This window comes from Hemiscyllium ocellatum, chromosome 8, assembly GCF_020745735.1.
Source record: "Hemiscyllium ocellatum isolate sHemOce1 chromosome 8, sHemOce1.pat.X.cur, whole genome shotgun sequence".
NCBI lineage: Eukaryota > Metazoa > Chordata > Chondrichthyes > Orectolobiformes > Hemiscylliidae > Hemiscyllium > Hemiscyllium ocellatum.
In genome coordinates, this window is record NC_083408.1 from 41,850,263 (window position 1) to 41,867,459 (window position 17,197).

General features: G+C 40.0%; 1 protein-coding gene across 5 annotated transcripts in view; it reads right to left on the minus strand.

Annotated features, from left to right (window-relative positions):
• The window catches only part of LOC132818130 (spectrin beta chain, non-erythrocytic 1-like), a 269,507-nt gene that overhangs the window by 63,791 nt on the left and 188,519 nt on the right, over window positions 1-17,197 (minus strand). For all 5 annotated transcript variants that reach the window (XM_060828851.1, XM_060828852.1, XM_060828848.1 and 2 more), the window contains 7 exons: window positions 15,167-15,385; window positions 14,729-14,818; window positions 14,322-14,600; window positions 5,790-5,920; window positions 2,496-2,700; window positions 1,188-1,562; window positions 146-390 (listed from right to left, as the gene is read on the minus strand). In XM_060828851.1, the coding sequence (XP_060684834.1) occupies window positions 146-390; window positions 1,188-1,562; window positions 2,496-2,700; window positions 5,790-5,920; window positions 14,322-14,600; window positions 14,729-14,818; window positions 15,167-15,385 (1,544 nt within the window). The remainder of the gene's footprint in view (window positions 1-145; window positions 391-1,187; window positions 1,563-2,495; window positions 2,701-5,789; window positions 5,921-14,321; window positions 14,601-14,728; window positions 14,819-15,166; window positions 15,386-17,197) is intronic.

The window sequence follows — 17,197 nt, forward strand, 5'->3', positions numbered from 1 at the left end:
TGGGAGCGCTAACAGCACAGGGGTGGCTAAAGCTCAAGATGAAGGCTTGTCACGAGGATCCAAGCACAACATGGTTAGATAGTCACTTGACTTTGCTCAGGACAGTCATATCTCTCAACAGAATGAAAAAAAAATTGTACATTACCGTGGCTTCTCTTCTGTTTCCACCTGCCTAATGATGCTCTCCATCCAGGACATCAAATCTCGGACCATACTGAAGAAGCGGAATTTCTCAGCAGTGTCAACCAACTGGGTACGCCGGCCATCACAAGCATCCAGAAGTGCCTTCCAGGCCTCCACCACCTCTTGCTCCTGTTTCTGGATGGCAGCAGCTTTATCTCCTGCATACGCTGTCTGCAAATGGCCTGCATCATCCTGAAACTGCTGAACCTGTTAATGAGGAGATCCATTTCCTTATCCATGAAGGACAAACAAGGACATGTTGTGACTTTACACATGGTGCACTCTACAACTTCTATCTGTAATTAAGTGTCCCATTGTAAATGGCAAAATTCTAGTAAATGCTGTTGGTTTCCCCTCACTTTAAACAATACTAATGACTGCTGGATGTAATTGAAAGGTCACTGAGTGAAGAATTCGAAGTGTTAGTGAGGTGCTACATGAATCACAAGGGAACACTGCTTATTTTGCAGATCTTCAATCAGTTTACAAATTACAAATTAATGAAGTCTAAGGATGAATTACAAGAAAAACTAAATGTTTTAGAGGTTACCAGCAAAGCATAATATTGTCCTATATAAATAGTCGCAACAAAACAAATAACTTCAACTGAAAAGTATTAAAGCAACAGTTTATGATGGAAGGCTCAGGGCTATTTTCATTACCTGCTATACAAGGCTTTAATTCGATGCTTAGTAATATAGCCTTCTCTCATTTTAGCACTTCCTAAATTCTATCATGTTGGGCTTCCTGGTAATTACAGGAGTAATCAATAATGAAGCTATTGACAAATCACGCCTTTGGGAACCATAGGTCCGAAGGGACTTGGGTTCTTCTAATCATGCTACAGCTAATATACATCAAATGTCTCAATTTATAAATGTCTCAATTAAACATGCCCTGCATCGTGCAGCAACTAATGGAATTGCACCTGTTGCAGTTATGTTATTATTTGCCTAATGTCAAATCTCAATTTCCACCACACATTAAGTGACTTTGTACAATACCTGTATTCCAAGGGAATGAATATCACGTTCAAATGCACTGTGCATTCTGTGGAAAGACTCTGCAGTGTTTGCATCACGGCCCAGGTCCTCTGGCAATTCCTCGTGCTTTTCCTGAATCAGGCTCAGGAGCTCTTTGCCATCGTAGAAGTACTTGTGGAGCTCGAAGGAGGCAGTCAGGAGCTGTGTGCGAGTATCTATTAGTTCCAGGAGGTCAGCCCAGGCCTCGTTCAAGCTGTCCTTCCATTCTGCAATGTCAGCCGCTTCCGAATGACCTGAATCAATTAGGTCATCTATCAGCAAATTCACACTGTCCACTCTTTCCTGACCAATTGTTCCCGTCTCCCGGGCAAACTCACGGAATTTCTCTCTCAGTAACTGCAAGGGAAAAGTAAATTGTAGTGAATTATTGTTTTCCCACTAGTTATTAAATAAACATAATTCTCCTCAACCTAACTGATCTGAAAGCCTATATTCTGTAGATGTTGTGAAAATAGAGCGCTGAGTTTAAAATGAGATCTTCCAGTAGTATAAGATGTATAATATGATAATGATAGCACAATGTGTTTGGAGAATGACACCAACAATATTGTATTTCAAAGGTTACTCAATTGACATTTATGCAAAGAATTTTACCAAATTTAGTTTTCTTCAATTGTATTGCAAATAATTTGCTGCAGAATTTCTGCACTTTTTTCCTAACACCCTCGCCACTTTTCTCATTCATGTTGTCTGTAAAGGATAGCTGCCTGCATGGGTGATCGCTAGAATCAACTGAAAAGTCAGCATTGCCTGCTGGGAGTGGTGGGCACTCTCAGGACTGGAGGCAGAAGAAGCTGGCACCATGATATAACAGTGTCCATCCAACCAGTTTAGTATGGGGCTTCGGCAATGGTGGACCCATGTTCTACTGGGATAATGCCAGTGGCAGTGGGAAGAGACCTTTAATTGGTGCATTAATGGCTCAGTTAGTCTCTGGAAAGGACAGACATCTTCCATTTTCTTCCCTGACAGCAAAATGGTATCACAAGGGGAACATCACAGACAATTCAACCCATTCTCCCACCCCATCCTATTTTTCTTCAGTATTGTGTGGGTCCTGCTGCTTTCCAGCACTCCCCCAGATTAATTGACTGGTAAAATCCACACAAGTTGTGTACTCATGAGAGACAAAGTAAGGTGAAATTAAACACGTGAGAACTGCACTGGAAAAAGTCACATAAGTTTGAAAGGCAAGATATTTTCTGAAGGATTTTGTTACAGCTGTACTTTTACATAACGCCTATGTGTGATCCAACAATAAATACTCACTGTAACTTGATCATAGTCTTGCCCTAGTTCCTGAGAAGATGCTGCGACATCCCTTTCTGCAATCCACTGCTCCAGGTCCATTACCTCACGGTTCAATTGGAGAAGATGGCATATATCCTCCAACTTTTTCTTCCGCTCATTTGCTAGGTCTCTGAGTCCTGCATACAGCTTGTCCACTTGCCCCTGGCGCCTAATGATCTGCTCACTGTAAATCAATCAGACTGTCAGTTAATTCCAACAGTATTTTGTGGATTGGAGCCTAACCAATAGTGCATCACTTTGGTATATAAACACACTGCTTCCCAGGCAGAGGGTCACAAAGGAAGTAAGTTTGATGAGTATGCAGTTGAGTCAAATAAAGCTTTGGTTTTTTTTTGCAAAGAATTGTTAGGGAGTGAGAGTTAAAAAGGAGATGCAACAGAGCAAATCAATTAAGAATTAGTTGTCAACTTCTGGTTAATTATAATGGCAATGCCTGCAAGGTCTGTAGCACATTGAATATGTGCCTGTGAAAGCTGAGAATTGTCCCAATGATAACAAATGGAAGAAATGTCTTAGATGAACTTAGAATCATAGAACCCTTACTGTGCCATTTGGCTCAACAAATTCACACCGACCCTCCGAAAAGTACCCCCCCTACCCAACTACTCTACATTTACCCCTGACTTATGGACCTAACCTTACACATCCTTAAACACTATGGGCAATTTAGCGTAGCCAATTCACCTAATCTGCACACCTTTGGATAGTGGGAGGAAACCAGAGCACCCGGAGGAAACCCATGCAGACACAGGGAGCAGACAGTTGCTCAGAATGAATGGGCATGACCAACAACTGGATCCCTTCAGTGAATTAGATAGGGTGGAAGTGTTGAGTTGAGTTACAGTTCTGTAAGAAGATAAATTTTCCTCAAAACAGAGGATCTGGAGCTGTAAGCAGCTTTCTGATATGGACGGGTAGGAGATAGAAAATATGGTCAAATTTATAAGATGGAAATGGGCAAGTGTTGTTCTCTGGGTTGTGTGTTAGAGAAAGATAAGTGAGACATTACTTTAAGAATGGCAAAGTACATCCTAATTAAAAGGCTATAGGATCTCTGAAAATAAAACTGAAATTACAAAAAAAGCATGGATCAATTAAGGAGATAGACTGAATTTTCCATCATTCTGTCGAAGTATTAGTACATTTTGAACGTCATGTAAAGTGGAAACCGCATGGAGGGGGAGGGATGGCATGAGGCTGTAAATTAATGGAGATCTTCAGTAGTTCCACACATCATTAAAAACTGGGTCATGGGAGTAGACAATGGTCAAAAACATTCATGTTATGCTGAGCAATATCATATTAGCTTTATAAAATCAGAAAGTTTAAAGAGGCTTTGGAATTTTTAAAATATAAATTTAGGCAGATTTTAGAAATGCTACTCAATTGCCTTTGATCCTTTATTATTCACTGAGGGCCTCTGTTTGTTGGTCATGTCTTTTCGTTTTGAGTAAGTTCATCTAAAAGCATTTCTTGTGATTGTTGTGGACATTCTTAACTATCAAGATGTAGCACGTGACTTTATGAAAATTCAGAGACAATTAGCAAGATGATACTTGAGATCTGGGAATACTTAAAATTATTTTCTTTCCCATTATGATAGTGCTAAGCAGTGATTGACAGAAAAGCAGAAGAAATCAATATGGTGATCATTAAGCTAGATAAAGACCAATGAATAGAGAATTTCCAATAAAGGAGACACTCTGAAAAGTAAAGCTAAAACCAATTATTAAATACCATTTCACTTTCATTGGTAAGAATACGTTTAACTCAATTGGAGAACTCTGACAGACTGAAATTTACAGTTCCAGAGTATAGCACAATGTATTCAATTGAACCTACTTACTTGCTGCCCTGTTGTTTAGCGTGCAGTTGGTACGTTCTAGTTGATCAGATGAACATCAATTACCTTTTTTAACCTTGATTTTGGAACTGCAGTGCACTTGCAGTGATTCACCATGATTGTTTTTCAACACTTCCCTCCTGGGAATTGGTAGGACTGTGTTTAATTGCATACATGGCATACCTAAGTTCATCACATAGAGGGCTGTTGACAATAGTGTAATCATAGGAACAGGAGTCACCAATTTGGCATGTTGAACCAGTCCCACTATTTTTAGTAACCGTGAGAACTCAAGTTTGTTCATCGTCCCATACTTTAATAATTTCCAAGTAAGTATCTATACCCCCCACTGAATTGGTCTCACTTGTCATTGCAGCTATGAATCTACAGGTCATTATGTTCCACAATCTCTCATGCAATGTGTGAGGACATTACTGGATTCCATTGGGTCTACAGCATAGAAATGAAGCACTTGGGTCCATTGGTCTTTGCCAGTGTTTACGTGCTATGCAACTCTTGCTCCATCCCTTTTCTTCAAATCCTGTCACCATTTCCAAGAAATCTAGCTCATTAATTCTTGAATCAGTGCTATTTGTCTCTATTACTCTTTGTGATAGCACGCTCTATGTTCTTACCTCTCTTTGGCAAAAGATTTTCCTAAATTCTCAGTTGGATTTATTAGATAATATTATATATTTATTGGATATTTTCACCAATGAAACTCAGGTGGTGTTATTTCATCAATTTGTTTGGTGCCATCTAGGATTACATTTACTGTAAAATTCTCATTACAGAAATTAAAATAAACTCTTTTAATCTCAAATGGTGGATTTAACAATTTGCTCAGTGCAAAAATACCAGAAGAGAAATAACATCAGTCATTAACTTGCACCTTGAAATATCCAAGTAGGCTCTACTGCCTTCTGATGGTCACTGGGCAAATGGCAAAGATTACCTAGATTTGTCTATTTAAACCAGTGGTCCTACAGGGATTGGCCGTTTAGTACCTAAACATCATTATGTTTTCCAGACTGCTGGAAGTACTAATGAAAAACAACAAACCAGGAACAGGTAGGCCTGACTTCTTTTAAATTCTGATAATCGTTTCTCAGAATTAGTCTTTTCTGCTAATTAAAGTATTTATGTTTTCATTTCTACTGCATTTTGGAGCCGTTAATGAGTTACTGTGTCTTCTCACAGGCTTGCATCGACCAGAGACTGCACTGCATGTGGGTTTTATGCTTTTTGCTGTCAACAAATGTAAATTCGTTTAACCCTCATACTTCAACATTAATGAAAATAAACCCAACTTTGCATTTGTGTTTTTTGCCTCAAAACTGCTTCTAATTAGTATCACGGCTTTGATGAAGATTCTGGTTGTCTGAGATGACCACAGCATTGCGACTCACCCCTCTGGGTGCTCTTCAGTCAGAAGTTTCTGGGCCCTGTCAGCCAGCTCCCGGATAATGTTCCCATAATCAAGTATGGCCTGTTGCAGGATAAGGTGTTTCTTCAACATTGTGGTTGCGCCAGCTTCATCCTACAGAACCCAGAGGAACGTTGGTCAGTGCACATACCAAGAACGGGCGCTTTGTGATTATGTTATTAGACGACTGAACCAGAGACCTGTTGATCCAACAACATGAGTTCAAAGTCAAGATTAGAGTCGTGCTGGAAAAGCACAGCAGGTCAGGCAGCGTCCCAGGAGCAGGAAAATCGACGTTTCAGGCAAAAACCCTTCCTGATGAAGGGTTTTTGCCCGAAACATCAATTTTCCTGCTCTTCAAATGCCGCCTGACCTGCTGTCCTTTTCCAGCAGCACTCTTATCTTGACTCTAATCTCCAGCATCCGCAGTACCCACTTCTGCCTAAAAATGGGTTCAAATCCCATCATTTGAATCAAATCCCACCTCATGGGAAGTTAGTTAGTTAAATAAATCTGAAATAACAAGTTACCATCAGTAATGGTGACCATGGACCTAAGAGATTATGTTAAAAAAAACCCATCAGCTTCACAAGTGCCCTCTAAGAAATGCTGGCCTTTATATGACTCCAGAACCACAGCAAGTGGTTTACTCTAAACTGCCGAAATGACACAACAAGCCACTAATTGTATTGAAGTAACAGCAAGAGTGAATAGAAAAAAATAAAACAACTAACCCACATACATACCAATCAACCCCACAAAGACATTCTCATTAACATCTGGAAAATTGTGATAGTTGCTTCCATGAAGTCAAGCTGAAGCCTAATTTCATCAGAATTACATCTTTCATCCAAGATCTCAGATACTATCCCACAACATCTCATAGCAGCCAAATGGTACACTGTTGAGGGAATGGCCTTACCGTTAACTCTAGATCACAACAAGGTCTCACAACAATAGGTCAAATATAGGCAAAGAAATGTCCTGTTGATAACTCTACCACTACTTTACCTCAGTTGGTGAATTTGTTCTCCTTAACATGGATCATTTTAAAGAAACATTGAGAGGCACAGAGTGTTCCTTAGATCAGAGACTTCTGTGTTCATCACTAAAAGGAGCTCAGTAATGCTACTATTAAATGAGCTGGTTGAGTCCTGAAGGTATATAGCTGCCAGACTGGGTGACTGGCAAGAGTTCAGAACATCAATACAAGGGAAAATCAACTTCACAATTTCTACATAGAAGCTGCATCTTTCTGTAACAGTATTAATAGGAGTGACCACCATACAATCCTTGTGGAGCCAAAATCCCATCATCAAACATGTTGTGTGGCCTGCTACCATGCAAACTGGAATGGGCTCAGAATGGAACAGGCCTAGCGCAGAGCATCCACGAGAGGCAGTGGGCAACCAGCACCAGAATAGTGTTCCAACACAATCCAATTTCACAGCCTGCCTTATCCCTACATTTACCAGCAGAGCCAAGCAATTGCGGAACCAATGCTTCAGATGGAAGCCTTACCACATCTTAGTAATTTATTATTCACAACCATTCACAACTAATAAATGAAGCATTCAGTTCAGCCAAAAGTTTAAAATGGAGGATCCATCCCAGATTTCACCATCTCAGATTTTAAGCCTTCAGCTGATTAAATTTACACCACATGATATCAAGAAATGGCTGAGTGAACTGGAAATGGCAATGGCTATGTGCCCTGACAATATTTGGCTGTCATACTGAAAAACTGCATTCCAAAATTAGCTATGCCACTTACAGCTTCAACATTCTCCACTTGATAATATGGAAATTTGCCCAAACAGGACCAGTCTATCAAAAATCAGGAGAAATCCACTCCAGCTAATTACAGCCCATCTGTACAGTCTCTGTCAACAGCAAAGTGATGAAAGCTGTCATTGACAGGGAATTCAAATGGCAATTACTTGCTGATGATTACACTTTAATTTGATTCAGTGTTCACTCTCATTTGTAACTTCACAGATGGTGAAGCAGACCTTGTCTGCATGCAGCAAGATCTGAACAACGTTCAGAGCTTGGATTGATAAGCGGCAATTAACATTTGCACTGCGTAAGTGCCAAACAATAACTATCTCCAACAAGAGAGTGTCTAACCATCTCCCCAGGACATTCAAAGGAATACTATCACTTAATTACCCACTATCATAATCTGAAAAGTTCCAATGACCAAAAAAAAGGGACAGAGTTACAAATATTGTGACTACAAAAGCAGATCAAAAAGTAGAAAGTCTGACAACTGACTCAATCCCTGAATCCCCAAATTCTTTCCACTAACCACAAAGCAGAAACCAGGAGTGTGACAGAATACTGTCTACTGGATCAATGTAATTCCAATAACACACAAGAAGCTAGATAACCATCTAGGACAACTGAACTCCCTCCATCACCAATACACAATGGCAGCAATGTGTACCATCTGCACAAGGCACTGCAGCAACTCACCAAGGTTACTTCAACAGCACCTTCCAAATCTGCAACCTTTACCATCGAGGGGATGGACAGGGAGTGCATGCTAGCACCACCACCCGCATGTTTCCTCCAATTCACTCACCATCCTGACCTTTATCACAGTTCCTTTCTCAATGCTGGATCAAAAGCCTGAAAACCACTTTCACAGCTCTGTGAGTGTACTTATACCAAATAGATTGCAGTGATTGAAGACCCGTCTCTCCACCAACTTCTTATAGACAATTAGAGAGGGGCAGTAGCCTGCAAGGTTGATATCTTATGGGAAATTGCTATCTTGGAAAAGTACATTCAAACCACCAGATATCACTCAAAGCCTCTTCAAGCCTCTCTGACTTGGTAAGTTAGGACAGGACACTCTTTTCCAAAAGCAATATATAGTTGAACCTAATAAAGCATAGTGTACAAAATGTCAGTGCAGAAACAACTTGGTCTGGTCACTCCAACAGGTTTTTAAGAAGGACACACATCCATGCTTCCTAGTTAGCCTACTGGATTGAATGACTCATGAAAATGCAGTGCTCCACTGGAGGGCCAGCTTTGTCCATTTGGATTTGTCTGTCACTCTAAAGGGCAAAATTAATGGAGGAATTATGACAATTTCATATTTCCAAGTTTGAAGCAAATGCAAACATGCAAGCAAACTGCCAGGTAATTTAAAAATAGGCTAGTTTAGTTATCTCCTCGAATGTTAGGTTTCATTAGCTAAGACACAATTTATCAGGTTTAAATCTACTCTGCAGATTACAACAAAGTCGCATTAATATTATTAACTCTGAATACAACAGCTCCCATTTCAGACATAAACAAGACATACATTTTTCTGGAAGTTGCAAAGATCTAATGTGCAATCAGTAGTGCGTAAGTTTTGGAGGTCACCCATACAGAATTTTGTCAGCTGCTTTCTATTTATATTAGAACTCCTTACACATTTCTCTGTGAAGCTTAACTTGGTAGTCAGGTGTTTGTGTGTGCTTTATTAGTTTGTGAAAATTCTTGCCAGTTCTTTACTGATTTATTGGGGCCTTCTAAAAAAAAAGCGTTGCCAAGCAAATTACGTTCCTGCACTTTTCAGTGAGACAAAGCAGTCTACTACTGAAGCCAACGAGTGTTTGCCTTAAATCTGTCTTACTGCTACAACTATTACCCACTACTGTGGTGTATAGAACATAAGGTAGGGGGACAACTTCCCCTTGATGGATTTCACTACTTATATACCAAAGCAAAAGCCTCCTCTGCACTGGGAGTTGGTGAAAGTCTTTGAAGGGTCATTTTTATCTCGAGTCCAGAATTTTCTTTAATTTAACAATTAACTATTGAGCAACTAAGTTAAGAAGTACAGTTATATTGCAGCCTTAAATTGGGAGTACTGTATATAAGCTCTGAGAGTGGCTGTCACTAGTCAATCAATGTCTGGTGTGCACTGCTTTTTTAAAGCTTAAGTCGGTTGTTGTCAGAAAGATAAATAGAGGCCTCCTTCAGAGCTGTACAATCTGCACTGAGTGCTGCTTTACTTAGCTTTACTGGTGGTAAAGATGAGCTTCCCCTTTCTTCTACAGTTTCTGCTTCATCTAGTTGTTTCTAACTTCACAATTGGAAGTGTGAACATTGAGGCACACTCACTTTTCTTTTGGTTTAAGATCAAATCTTTAGATTGAAAGTTTTTTAGAAGCAGTATAGAACATTTCATTGGAATAAGTTACCTTAGTAGAAAGTTAGTTTGAGTAATTTCAACAGGAGTAATTGATTAGAAACCTGTAGATTATAATAATCCTGAGAAAATATAAGCCTTCAATTTTCTGAGTTTTCATGTTAGAAGACTTCACAGTTCACAGCAAAGAACTGGAAAGAACTAATTGAGACAGCAGGGCATTTTTTTCTGGATGTGAAACTATGAAGTGATGGTGTTGGGGAGTCAATGAGAATATTGCTCTACTGTGTGTTTGAAGATCTTTCAACACTAGCAGCTTTGTTCCTCTCACATGATTTGCAGTATAAAGTGTCTGGAAAAAGATCGAGGAAGCTGACCAGAGAAATGTATTTAGCTTCCAAAACGCACTCTGTTTTAGCTTGTCCCTCCCAGAATATAATGTGGCTTGGGATGGAGTTGGGGAGGGGTTTGGAGGCAGAGATACACTGGGAACTTAAGATGCTTCCTTATGCAATGAGTATTTGTAACCAACTCGACAGTTTCCTTTTATTTTTGCTAGTTCCAATGGGAGTCACCCAGATCAGCTTATTTGGATTTTATTTGTCTAGTAGCTAATTTTACTTATGGTTAAGCTTTGCATTAGCAGCTTGGACCATGTCGTGATGTAATGAGATATAATGATGATTTGCCACTATCAAATTATGTTAGCTCTCCAACATGAGGTAGAGATATGGGTCACATAGTAGTGAAGAATGCAACAAAAATTTATTACAACACCCTTTGTGCCTTTAACCAATCTCCACAGTACCTTGTATCTCCTACATCACAGCCACCCATCTCCCTGAGCTCTTGTAGTCCCTGTACAAACGTAGTTTCAATTCATGCCAAACTGTGTCCCCCAACTCCTGCCATTTGCACTTACCCTGACTCATTCAGGATCTGTAAAGAGCAGACCTGAGGTGTCATGCCGACATAAAATGAATGTGTATTTGGTGATAATGTCACTATTCTAAAAAAAACACTCATTGGTAGCAAAGAAAACATTCCATGTATGAAAATTCCATCAACTAATCACTTACAAAAACAAACATTCCTATTCTATACTCATTTCCAGCTGTTCATCAAAACAATCACTTAACACGGTCTCTTTCCTCCACCACCCCCCCCACCCCCCACCATTAGAGTTCAGTTGTAAAATCATTCAAGCAATCAAATCCTATAATGATAATCATCAAACTTATTTCAACAGGTAGGGCAAGATAGCAACTATTGATCTTTAAAGGAAACACTGTTTTATGTTTAAAGCCAAATACCTCAACAGATCCAATGTTTTTTGTGAGATCATAAAGTTGCAGAAGTACTAAGGCGCAGTGGAGGCCATTTGGTCCGTTGTGTCCGTAACAGCTCTTCAACCGAGCATCATTATCTCTTGCCAATCTCCCAACCCTTGCACACTATTTCTATCCAATTAATCATCCAAGGCCACTGTATTGTCTCAATTGAAACTGCCTCTACCACAAGCAGAGCATTCCGTATCCTAACTGCGTGAAAAGGTTTTCTCTTTCAATTCGCAATTTTTCTTTTGCAAATCACTTTAAATCTATGCCCTCTGGTGTTTGATCTTTTTATGATCAGGAACAGTCCTCCCAATCTATTCCATCTAGTTTGCTCCGCGATTTTGAAAACGTTCATCAGATCTCTTCTTAGACTTCTTCTCTAAAGGAAAACTGCTTTAATCTATCCTCAACTGAAATGTCTCAGTTCTGCAAACATTCTTGTAAACTGCTTCTCCACCGTCTCCAGTACATACACATCCTTCCTATTATGTGGCACCAAAAATGTACAATATTTCAGTTCAGATCTAACAAGTGCCACATCCAACTTCAGCATCACCTCCTTGCTCTTGTACGCTATATCCTTATTAATAAAGCCCAGGAAACTGTATCCTTTATCAATTACTCTCACAACCTGTCCTGTAACCTTCAGTGATCTGTGCACATATACACCCACTTTCTCTGAGTGGGCAAATGCATGAGTTTGCATGGCAGATGAAGTATAATGTAGATAAATGGTAGCAAAAACCAGCATGCAGATTCTCATCGGAATGGGAAAAGACTGGGAGAGAGGAGGTGCAACAAGAGCTGGCAGTTCTTCTACACCAGTCGCTGAAAGTAAGTGTGAAGGTGCAGGAAGCAGTGACGACAAATGGTACACTGGCCTTCATAGTGAGAGGATTTGAGTGCAGGAGCAAGAATGTCTTGCTGCAATTGTACAGAGCTTTGTGAGACAACACCTTAAGTATTGTCTGTAGTTTTGGTCTGTTCTGAGGAAGGATATTCTGGCCATAGGGGAATGCAACAAAGGTTTACCAAACTGATTCCTAGGATAGCAGGTCTGACATGGGAAGAGAGATTGAATCAGTTAGGACTATTCTCTGGAGTTTCGAGGAAATATGGGGTTGTGGGTGTGGGGGGGGGGGGGAGGTGGAGTTCTCATAGAAACATACAAGAACACAGGGTAAACACAGAAAGGATGTTCCCAATGATTGGGCAGTCCAGAACGAGGGGTCACAGTTTAAGGATATGGAGTAGGTCATTTGATTTGGGACTGAAATGAGAAGAATTTTTTTTTACTCAGATAGTGTGAGTCCATGGAATACTTTGTCGCAGAAAGCAGCTGAGGCCAAAAATATTGAACGTTTCCAAGAAGGAGTTGGATATAGTTCTGAGGGTTAAAGGAGATGAAAGGGTGTGGTGAGAAAACAGGAGCAGCATACTCAGTTGGATGATCAGCTATGATTGTACTGAATCCTGTTGTAGACTCAAAGGGCTCAAATGGCTTGCCCTGATTATATTTTCTATGTATCTAGGTTTACCTTGAATACCCTATATTTTCCACTAGTTGGTAGCCTACAGACCATATTGAGCAATGATATTGTATCTGTTTTATTAGCCCAACTATTTCTGTCCTTGAATCATCCAAGACATCCTCTTTCTTCAGCACTGCAATGCTTTCCTGAAACCAATACTGCCACCTGTCCACCTTTCCTTCCTTTTCTGAACACCTTGTATTCAGGAAAATTTAACAGCCACTCCTGCTCTTTCTTGAGCCGGATCCCTCTCATCGCCACAACATCATGTTACCAGAGAGCAACATGTACCTGTGACTCCTTAATCTTATTTATGATACTCCAGACATTCAGATACGGTGAATTTGACCATTCTTTGACTTTTTGGCAAACTTTGGAAGTTCCAAAAAGTTTGTACACCATTTATGGACATCGTATTTGCTTTTAACAATCCCAAAGTGAGTCTGATTTCTGCCAATGGTCAGCCAGAGTCATATGCAAAGGGAATCTCTTATCTCTCCAAGAAGGTAGCCTGGCAATCTAAAGGAATTCACAGACTTTAGATATGGTTGGAGCAGAACTAATGTGCTAAATTAAGGTTTGAAATATCGACCTCACTGGGATCACGTCAGTGGAAGCAATGATCAGTTTATCAGGCAGCTGTCTTTGGGAACAAACTGTGTACAATTTAAGGGCACCACACCTTAATCGCATGCCTCCTCCCACTCGCTGCCCCAGCAATACATAGGGGAGCTGGGTTTGGGTACTTTTGTGCCAGTGGACAGCTATTTATCTATACAAAAATTTAAGCAAGACTGACTTTCATTATCTTGTTCTACCTTTCAAAGCTTCTGAAGAACAATTGTAAACCATGCTCCATTATGCATCATACTTTGCTTACATCAATGATACAAGTCAAAGATAAGAGTTCATGAAATACCCACTCCTGAATTCCTTGACAGCATTAATCCATGTGAAAAGTTGTAGTTGCTTACTTCAAAGCTACTTCCCTGAAACAAGCCAGCCTGGCTGACCTGTCCCTAAATCCTGCGAATTATAGGCTTTGTTAATTTTGATCCCTCAAGATTGTATTGAATAAATCTTTCTACAAACCTTAAACATACAAATCTGCCACCTGACCTGCTGTGCCTTTCCAGTACCACACCCTCAACTTGCAGAAGATGTAATGCAACTTCAGAGACACTGGCACACATCTCGGGATGGTGCCCTTATGTCAAGAATATGAGAATAAAAATATGAGAATAATAGGGTGGCAGCAATGGTTGGAGCCATCCATTATCTTATACAAGACTTTCTCCTATTCAGCACAGTCACTAAAAGCAGAAACGAGCTAATGTTTCCTTCCAATGATATTTCAAAGCATCCTGTTTATGTTGGAAATCATTTGTCCAAGGATACAAAGAAATTACCTTATTAACTTTCTAACATACGCACTCCAGGATATTTGATATGGAACAGTAAAATCATACAAAACATGTAGAATTAAGTTTTACCTTGGTTTTCTCATCAGCAATCATGTATAGCTCTTGCTCACTCATCCAAATTTCAGCTTCTGCAGCATCCAGGTAATATTGCTGGGCTTCATTTGCACCTTCCAGGCGTTTCTGTCTTTTCTCTGCTTCTTCTTGCAGTTTGTTCCATAATTCCTTTAACTCTTTCAACTGTTCCTCGATAGCAACCGAGTCAGGCCTTTGTTCCACAACCATTGCCTCCCCTCTTTCCAACACATCATCAATACGCGGCTGATGTCCCTGTATCTCCTTCTGCAAAGTCTGTGGAAGCAGAAGAAAGTTTTATGGCAGTAATGGGTTTAATCAGACCAACCTCTAAAGTTTTTCTTATGTTCTGGAACCATGAACTTCTATATTCTTCCAGGACTGGGGAAACAAATTTCACTTACCTTATTCTTCTTCATCAAGAGGTGGACGGTCTGGAGGTTATGGCCATGGTCTGTACTTGTAGCTAAAGGCATTCGTTCTTGCACCCAAAGCTAAATGAAAACAGGAAAAGATATCAATTCTCACAAACAAGGCCACTGCTATCTCAACATAGTTTATTATTTTAGTTGCATGCTGTGAAAAAATAGACACAATAAAATGTGGAGCTGGAAAAAGCACAGCAGGTCAAGCAGCATCAGAGGAGCAGGAGAGTGAATGATTCGGACAGAATCCTTCATCAGGACTATTGGAAGGGTCCTGCCCAAAACACTGACTCTCCTGCTCCTCTGATGCTGCTTTAACTGCTGTGCTTTGTCCAGCTCCACATTTTATTGGCTCTGACTCTCCAGCATCTGCAATCCTCACTATGTCCTAGTGAAAAATAGACACATCAGTCTTACAATCTCGTCCTCCAGATCCCGGTAAAACTGGTAGGTCATCTTCGATAGGTGGAGCTTTTGGCGGCGTTCCTGCAGAGGACCCATCAGCTGTAAGAATCTTCTCTCAATGTCTTGTTCTTTCCCATCTGTCTCCATCGGTCCCTCTGGGGAGAGAATTCTGGTCTGAGAAAGAAGCTCCTCCACCTCTTTCTTTCGCATGTCCACTTGATTTTCTAATATCTGTTTGCAACAAAAAACAGTTGACTCAGACATCTTCAATTCTCCATTGCAAAATATGCCTTTGAACAATAGGGAATGAAGGATCGACTACATCAAGATGACTGACCAACAAATCAATGGCTTAAGTAAACATTTTCCATGGAGTTTGTTATATGTCTCAATACGTGAGATGTTTCAGATCAGATCTGATCTGATCTGATATCATGTAAATGTGGCGTACAACTTTAATAAAAATGGAAAATGCTTCAAACATTCAACTGATGAGAAGAATTTATAGATACAGAAAGAGAGTTAACATTTCAGGTCGAAGACCTTTCATCAATCTGAGATGTTGGTTTAGATTTGCGTTGAGTCGGGATGATTTAGGAGCTATATAAAAACGGTGGTCAAATCAGGGGATGGGATGCAGATTCCCAACCATGTTCCTGGGCTTTCAGAGTGTTGTCTGGATCAGTTTGTGAGCTTGCACCCAGCTCATCCCAATTATTTCATGAAGTCAGTCCAGGTCTTTAACAGGGTATGCTTCATGACACATGAGAGTCTAGATGCGGAAACCATTAGGAAGGTAAATGATAAACAACGTCTTCATGCCTAGTTATGCCCCCTAACAAAACTCCACATCAATGTACACTGCTCCTCACAGCCTCCATGGCCCCTCACAGTCCCTGATGCCAAGGTAAGCCACATCTCCGAATTCATAGCTCTTCATACTCCCCAATCCAGGCTTTGTCCCTCCACTCCCTTCCACAGCTCCTTTTGACTTTATTCCAACCTCTAGTATTTTCAAGCTCAATATAAATCATGCAGAGGCAAAGAACCCGATGGTGACAGATAGATGTGTCAAAAGAAAAGTGAGAAAAAGTCATTTAATGATAACTTTCCACTAAGTTCAAAAACCCCACCATCCAACCTAAGACTCAGTCAGAGGTAGAATTTCATTGGATGAAACTGAAAAACACTTGAAATCATATTGTATCAATAAAGAACGTGACATCATTAGCAGAGATGAGACAGTCACAGGGCTCAGATGGAGTTGAAGATTAACAGATCAGTCATGATCTCGCTGAATGGCAGATGAGACTCAATGGGCCGAATGGCCTACTTCTACTCCTATATCTCTTCATCTTACAGATTAAAAAAAAGGAGTATTGGTTGTATGGAGTTTCCACAAAAAACACCATATGAAGCTGTCCATTGTTGTATCTTTGTCAAATATAGTTTGACAGAAAATATGAATGTATAAAACAACTTCTCTAGCTCCCATGCATTCCTCTACCTGTCAGTGCAGTTATATTTCTTTTGTTTTCTGTGGGGGCCATGTTTGTTTTATTACAATGTTATTCCCCCCACCCCGGTAGGGATTTTACAATTCCCCAACTATTCAAATAAACATGGCATGCCATCATACCTTTCTTGTGAAACTGTACACACATTTCAAAAACATTTAACTGGTTCAAGGAATAACAGTCAACAAAGGAAAAAAAGAAATTAATTCTGACAATATCAGTGAAGTTATTAAAAAAGATTGTTGGCTGCGATGATTTATGAATTTATTGTGTAAACTGCCATTCAAATTATCATGTAATTATTTAGTGCTACATTCAGGGAGGGAACGTAGGAAAAGTAGAAAATTCAGACCTTTAAGCCAATTCCATCCATTCAATTAGATTCATTTCTATTTGCCCACCTTTGCTTTCAATGTCTTGATACCCCTTATCCAACAAAATTGGATAATCTTGTAAACGGCAATTGACTCAGTTGATCCAAATGTTGAGAGTCAAACCAGAAATAAAGATTGGCGTGCAGATAGAC